The 8,183-nt window shown below is 35.4% G+C and overlaps 1 protein-coding gene across 1 annotated transcript in view; it reads left to right on the top strand.

Moving 5' to 3' along the window:
- LOC149573077 (UvrABC system C protein) overlaps nucleotides 1–5,326 on the top strand; it is a 42,851-nt gene extending 37,525 nt beyond the window's left edge. Inside the window, exon 4 of the mRNA XM_089814255.1 lies at nucleotides 4,971–5,326. Coding sequence (XP_089670381.1) covers nucleotides 4,971–5,006 — 36 coding nt within the window. The 3' untranslated portion in view covers nucleotides 5,007–5,326. The remainder of the gene's footprint in view (nucleotides 1–4,970) is intronic.
- Nucleotides 5,327–8,183: the final 2,857 nt, after the last annotated feature.

Below are 8,183 nucleotides of genomic sequence, written 5' to 3' on the forward strand. Positions count from 1 at the left end.
CTAAGGATTAGACCACTCGACCTCATAATGCTCCTACAAATATGCCTTAAATAGGTCCCAATCACTTAGCGATTCAGGATATGAATCCGATTTGGGCATGTGAATCAAATCGGATTTGCGATTTTTTTTTCCCAATTACGATTCGTGAATATATATATATTTCTCTCAGTTTTTAGTATATATAATGCATAAAAGGGTCATTTTAGGATTGGAAAGCAAATTTTTTAAAAAAAAGTCATATTAAATAACTTAGACCCACTTAAAACTATCAATCCTTGAGGATTCGTGCCTGGATTCATGTAGATCCGGCCAGGATCCTTGTTTTACACAATGAATTTGTCCGGATTTGTGGCCCACGAATCCGGATGGATCCACTGTGTAAAACAAGGATCTTGGCCAGATCTGCACATATCTGGATCCGGATCGGATCCGAATCCGGATCCAGCCTCTAGGGCACGAATCTGGTAACTAAGCCCAATCATAAGAACATAAATATTTGAGCGATAAGCATGCATATGGGTAATAGTTATCAATGTTCCATGTTAAATAACATTCCCGAAGAAAATAATTACACATTCAACCTAGAACATACAACTCTCAAAAATATTTATGAACCATAGTCCACCAGTTTTCCACATTTATCTCCCAAATGCATATGCAATTTGTATCCAAATATTTTCAATCTCTTGGATTCCAGAACTCTCAAATATAGGTCAATTGCCAATTTACAATGCCAGAAGATCCTTTTATTTCCCTGCTAGTGGATACATACGAATTATGATACAAGAATGAATCTGTCTTGCACTTGTTGGAATAGAAATAAAGAAACTTCACATCATAACAAATAAAGTTTGTTTGTGTATGATACACCATTAATGCAAAAAGGACAAACATGAAGTTTGTTTGCAAATGATACATCATTCATGGAAAAGGACAAATTTAGGCTAGAACGTTCTCTTTACTTTCTTCCTCGTCTTGCTTGGGTCTTATCATTTCATCTTCAGCTCGAAATTGGGTCTGGGACTGAATTTTGCTTCGAAGTTCCTTAATTTGGTTATCCAAGGCAACAGGCTTTTCATTTTGAGGTTATAGTACTATTCAAGCGAGCTTTCCATGTGACAACAATATTACCAACATTTTCATCTTATGAAAATCAGTGAAGTACTTTCTAAAGGTAATGAGACATATTAACTATTTCAGTCTCTCCTTTCTGCTTCGATTGATAACATCTAACATCTTTGTTGATTAGTTGATTGGTAACCTGATTCTTGTTCTTGAAGTTCTTATTCACCATTTCTACATCAGGCAAATTCTATATTGTTTTCATCTAGGATACAGATATTAAGACTCTTACAATTAGTTTAGAGATGAAATATTAAGGAGTTGTAGCTTTCCAATGCTTTGTTCAACTCATTTAGCTACCTCTTACTGATCCGATTCTTCCATTCAGCAGCACACCACTAGGGTATTTTGTTATTTTGTTCTTTTATAATTTTTTTATGATGTTTTAAGATATTAAACTTGCAGTGTCAACTTTATTAGTATCCTGTAAATCTTTTGTTATTACCATGAGTAAGATTCTCTTTCTTGGGCAACCTGAGGTTCAAAATTTCTCTCTATTTGGTCAAGATGGTAATATAACTTCATTGCTCTATTAATATAAAGAAAACTTCAGTTGTCAATGTCTTTGTCCAGGTTTCCGTTGCTCTTCCCACTGCTCAGTAACTGCTAACGTGATCCATGATATTAGAATCAACTCCTTAGGAGAGAGCTCACAGGAGTTTTAAGGCATCAAGATGCTGTAAATCAGTGTCATTAATTATCATTAATTGGTTTTATGCTTGATGTTAGAACTTCTACTCATTATTCAAATAACCTCTTTCTTTTTCTTCTTTAAATCTCCTTTCTGAAATATCAACACACATCTTTGCAATATGAATATTACCTTCCACTGTAGGAGGCCCTAAGTCAATCTTACTGACATTGAAGTCAGCTTCTCTGGCCTCTTCCTTGTTTTTGTCATTGGTTCTAAAATCTCTATGCATTGATATCTAGACCTAGAATCCACTATTATTGTAGACCTTAGGCCTTTTCAGGTTGATGACCAGCCGGAAGCAATTTGGCTATAGAATCAAAGCTAGGATCAATTATCTGCATATATTTCCTTTTCCTACCAATAGATTCTTTCAGTCAAGTTTGTGACAGCAAGATGGATTGGTTGTCAATCATTTTCAGATGGCCCAGGGCTAATTGGCGCTAAATCTGATATAACGTGACAAATTGTTTGTTGCTGAGGGGAATTGGCACCTTGGTTCATTGGTGAATATGAAGGAGACATATTACCTTGAGACGTGCTAGTATAAGAAGTACCTTGACCTGTTTATTGTTTCTGTTATCCAATTCCATGGGCCTTAATTGGATCCACTTCAGTGCCTTTTTCACCTTGATACAGAAGCATCCTGGTTGTATGCACTTTCCTCCTCTCTTTTCTTTTGGTTTTCACAATTTGGTGAATGTGGCAGGCTTTTGAAGCACCAAAGGGAGGTAGACAATCGTGGATGTTTGGGCATCACAGAAGTCTTAAACTTGTTTTGGAACCTGAAACGCTACAGAAATTAATAAAACAGGAAGTTAGGGCACTTTGGGAATTATTAAAACGACCTGGGATTGATTTGGAATTTGTTTGGGGCCTGATGTGTTGGTCCTAATCTGGAACCCCGCTGTTATTCTTTCCCACATTGCTAACCATCATTGAATGTGAAAAAAGGCATTCTCTTTGCCACATTTAAGCAGCTATTCAATGCATCTGAATTTTTGAACTTCTGCTTTTGTTTGTTAGTTGAACTTGTCGACAGTTAAGGTGGTTACAATGTTAAACAAAGTGGTGTAGCAGTCTTCCACTGGAAGAAGGAAAATGTGGACAGTAACTCGTGAAGGAAAAATGAAATAAAAATCAATTTTGTCTAGGAAAGATAGTGGAAGCAAGTGGAGGGTTGAATTCTCTGTACGGACAAAGTGAACAATGTGCAGGTTAGAATATGAAGAAGATTTGAAAACTGATGTATTTACCAGCAATGTTGTAAGTTTAGCATTGTTCTCTACATTTCAGTAAACTTCCTATCCGTGCATTGATTTCTCTGACTGGAAGTGTCTTTGGGCTTATCCATAGTCACGACTCACAACAACTCCAAGTGGTGTCATATCATGTCTAAATTGAAGAGATTTATTTGTAATTGTACACAGAGGATGTGGAAGAGGGAGAGGGGCACCCGAAGGTGCAGGCACTTTTATGATGGAAATTCTAAGGAGAATAACAGCCAGACTTGAAGCAATTAAAACAACACAACACAGATTTTCATATTGAAGATTTAAGTGACGGTGAAGATGAATAGGTTGATGTAGCAAAAGAAGAAAACCAATTTTGGCTCTATCCGATGTAATTCCTCAATAACCCATATAATTCTTGGCAATGCTTTTTTGGCAAAACATGCATATATATTAGATTAATAAACAATACTATATAAAAGAGCAGCTTTGCACGAGAAGGGAGAGTATGGTCAAAAGTTGGAGGCAACATCCTAGTGGAGCAACCCACAAGCCTCAACACACTACATAGATAAGTGGGATAAATAGTTACCTAAATTTAAGTAGAGTTAATTAGCATAAAAATAGCACACAACAGCCGAATGGAAGAGCTTAGAGAAGAACAAGCCCAAAGGAGAACCACAAGACATTTTAAACCTCAGGAACAAAGAAATCATTCAATGTTACACTGGAACATATTGATGGGAGAAGTTGGAAATATAGCACATTCCACAAGAGCTAAAGTTTTTTGAATTAGGGAAAAACAGGTTTTGAAGGGGCCCTGAAACCCTGTTCAAGAAAGAGTGGAAGAACAAACCCTACAAGGACAAAACACTGCCACAGATAAAAACTATTCTGTCTAGCAGCCCCAAGCTAACAAACCAAAAACATCAAGAGGTAGTCAACAGGAAATACGGAAAAGCCCTAACTGCCCCAGGGGGTTTTGAAAGCAGGCTCCCACAACCTGAAATAAATTGTGTCCTGAAGGGGACCCCTTAAGATTTCGCTTTGGAACCCTTCTCATGAGAACAAAGTATCATGATAAATGAAGGCAAAGACCTCTTAGATTGTTTACATTTGACTTAGCTTGTTTCCAAGTTTGTTATTTTTGGCCCTTTTAACTTCTCTTGCTTTCTGTAAAGGGTTTAGGCTTGGAACCTTTCTATTTTTGGCCTTATGCTCTCTCATCCTGTCGATGGATCATGGAGTGTGATTCGAAATGTTGATGCAAAAATGTTTACACAATCAAATCCAGAAACAACATACAGATAATATTGGGTTAAAAGGCCTTTAAAGTACCATGAAGCTGATTCTACTCGGTGTTCAAATAAGGCAAATGAAGCAGTGTCTTTATTTTCCCTAGCAGAATTGTCAGAAATCTAATAATGAACAGATTTGTTTATGGCTTGTCCAACACTAAAGTGCTCCAATAGCTGGATTGGTTGCAGCAAGATATACAATCTTGTGTGTTTGAAATAGCAACTCCCTTGTATGATAAAAGTTGGATGGGTTATGTATGTACTTTTAACCTCAAAGTAGGAAAGCGATTTTCTAAAAGTAAATCTGATGTAGGCTGAAAATAAAGTATTAACTCAAATAAGTATTTTAAAACCACCACCCAGAACTAAGCTATGTAACAGATCTCACTAAGCTTTATATTAATGCTAAGCCTTTGTAAATTTTGTGAAGCAATTATTTCTTCCCTTGTTTAATATGCACTTCTATGCTTAACAGCTCTTTTAGTTTCTTGAGCTTTTCAGTTGATCTAATTATTTAGTGATGTACCTCACTAATATTATTGAATTAAGAAATTTGCATAGTTGTAAGAGCAAGAAAATAACATAAGTTTTACTAATGATTTTGTGTATATTGCTAACTGTGACTAGATTGGAAAGGGCTTGAGAGATCAAGAAAGGCAGTAAATTCTTTTGCATAGGGAATGCTTGTCTGGTGCTTTAGTGTGTTCCATGTTCACAGTTTTGACAACTCCTAATTCTAAAATGCTCCAAGTCCTTGCATCTGGCTTCATCCAATGGGAATAGATGTAATTAATCTAGTCAAAGATTGTTGCGACACACAACAGCTGTATATGATTTTTTTGTTGACCTTTATGGTTGTTCTAAGATGATAAGTACTTTCTGTTTCATTCTTAGTTACTTCCAAGGAATCAAGAAAATGTTTATATATAAAGTTGAAAAGTTTGAACTATCATATTATGCAATTTAAAGGTAAATTTGCCCTCTGTTGTTTATTGTAATGATTTTGAAGCATTGAAGTTGGTAATCTTCTATTGTCAGCAATGCTTTAAGGTAAACTTTGAATGAGCTTAGATTGAAATATATATAGCTTATAATTTCAAGAGATATGAGTTCATATTAATATTGTATTCTTTTTAAAGGGTAGCTATTGAATAAAAGCATGGCTGGTTTAAAGTACACTTTCTTAAAATTGTGTCGATTAAGCTCTTAGCAATCATTTTTATCTTGAACTGAGTTCTGTTTTGCTACCTGTAAATGTTACTTTGATCGACAGTTTGCCTTGTTATTTTGGCTTGCATTGAACAAAAGCTGGTGTGCTGTTGTCTGTTTGAGAGTTAAGCATCAAGCAAACACCGAAAAGCATATAAAGGACTTGAGTTATAAAGGGTTCTATTTAATGTTGTGCCATTAATGTAATATCATGGAAGATTAAACCAACTAAATTAAATGTTTGATCTTTTGAGTGATTATCCAATATGCACATTTTCACCTATTGTCATTCTAGGTCAATGTCAATGTGTGAAAGTATGTATTGATTTATTTTTCCCTTATAGCAAATAGGATTAATGGACATTAGATGGAAAAAATTACTGACATTAATGTCTGCACCCAGCTAGAGCAAGCAATGGGTAGGAAAATCAACTGCCAAATAAAATATGGACTTAAAAATCACTAGCTTTGTGTATATTACTTGCAAAATGGTAGCAACAAAACACACTTAACAATTGGATATGTATTTAGTTAGATGAACAACCATTCTCCATGTTTGAAAGGGGTGGCTCTATTGTGTAATAAAACTTGGAATATACATGTATATGCTATTAACTCCAAAGAAGAAAGCAGAATTTTTTAAAATAGATGTGAGTAGGGCCAGCGTAGAGTATCAAAGTAATTACTTATTGTAGATGAGTTCATACTAAATATTTTAAAATCACCACCCAAAACTTCCCGATTATAAGAGCATAAATATTTGATACACATTCATATGGGTAAGAGTTATCAATGTTCTATGTAAAATAGCATTCCAGAAGAATATAGTTACACATTCGACCTAGAACATACAATTCCAAATTTTTTTATGAACCAAAGTCCAGTTTTCCACATTTATCTTCCAAATGCATATGCAATTTGTATCGAGATATTTTCAGACTCCTGAATTCCATAACTCAATATAGGTTAATTGCCAACTTGCAATGCCGAGAGATCCTTTTATTCCCTGGTAGCGTATACATACGAATTAGGATACAAGAATGAATCTATCTTCCCCATGTTGGAATAAAAATAAATAGACTTTACATCACCTAGAATAAAATTTGTTTGCGAATGATGCACCATTAATGGAAAAGGACAAATTTAAGCTAGAACGTTTTTTTAACTGTCTTTCTTGTCTTGCTTGGGTCTTATCATTTCACCTTCATCTAGAAATTGAGTCTGGGATTGACTTTTGCCTTTAAATTCTTGAATTTGGTTATCAAAGGCAAGATGGCTTTTCAGTTTAAGGTTATAATACTATTCAAGCGGGCTTTCCATGTGACAACAATATTACAAACATCTTTATCTTATGCAAATCAATAAAGTACCTTTGTAAAGGTAACGAGACAGATTGATAATTGCAGCCTCTCCTTTCTGCTTCGCTCGATAATGTATAACATCTTTGTTGATTAGTTGATTGGTAAACCTGATTCCTGTTCTTAAAGTTCTTATTCACCATTTCTACATCAAGCAAATTCTTTATCGTTTTCCTCTCGTCATCGTTCTAGCTTTCCGATGCTTTGTTCAACTCATTTAGCTACCTCTTACTGATCCAATTATTTCATTCAGCAGCACACCACTTGGGTATTTTGCTATTTTGTTCTTTTGTAATTTGTTTATGATGTTTTAAGATATTAAACTTGCAGTGTCAACTTTATTAGTATCCTGTAAATCTTTTGTTATTACCATGAGTAGGGATTCTCTTTCATGGGACAATCTGAATTTTAAGATTTCTTTCTATTTGGTCAAGATGGTAATATAATTTCATTGCTTTATTAATATAAAGAAAACTTCAGTTTTCAATGTCTTTGACCAGGTTTGTATTGCTCTTCCCACAGCTCAGTAACTGCTAATGTGATCCATGATATTAGAACAAACTCCTTGGGAGAGAGCTTTGCATGAGTTTTAATGTATCAAGATGCTGTAAATCAGTGTCATTAATTGTCATCAATTGGTTTTATGCTTGATGTTAGAACTTCTACTCATTATTCAAATAACCTCTTTCTTTTTCTTCTTCAAATTTCCTTTCTGAAATATCAACACATTTCTTTGCAATATGAATATCAGCTTCCACTGTAGGAGGCCCTAAGTCAATTTTTTTGACATCAAAATCAGCTTCTCTGACCTCTTCCTTGTTTTTGTCACCGACTCTAAAATCCTTATGACTAGCCAATAGGAGACCCGCACAACATATTTTGCTTAAGGAACAAAGAAATCTTCAATGTGACATTGGGAAATAATGATTCCAACACACTTCCTTGCCTAGGAGGCTGATTCTTCTAGCTCAAGAAGGCAACCTTTGTTAGTCAAGGTATGTGTGACTTCATTTGCTTCCCTGTAACAATGTTGGATTTGGTAAAGTGCAAGAAAGGGAAGGAGCCCCCTAGAGTGACCAAGGGCATGGGCTTCCTCGCCCTTTTAGAGAGACAATGCTTCCGACACCACTTCTAGGACACTAAGTCCAAGTTATCCCTCTTGGACTCTTCGGTTAGACACAGTTCTTTATGGTGCGGTGGTTTGGCGACTATCTCTTCTTGATTTTGATTGGGTCTTGAATGAGTGTGTGTAGACCCTTCTCCTTCGTCGAAT

Source organism: Cupressus sempervirens, chromosome 2 (genome assembly GCF_028749045.1).
Source record: "Cupressus sempervirens isolate cs-2001-9-10 chromosome 2, ASM2874904v1, whole genome shotgun sequence".
Classification (NCBI taxonomy): Eukaryota; Viridiplantae; Streptophyta; class Pinopsida; order Cupressales; family Cupressaceae; genus Cupressus; species Cupressus sempervirens.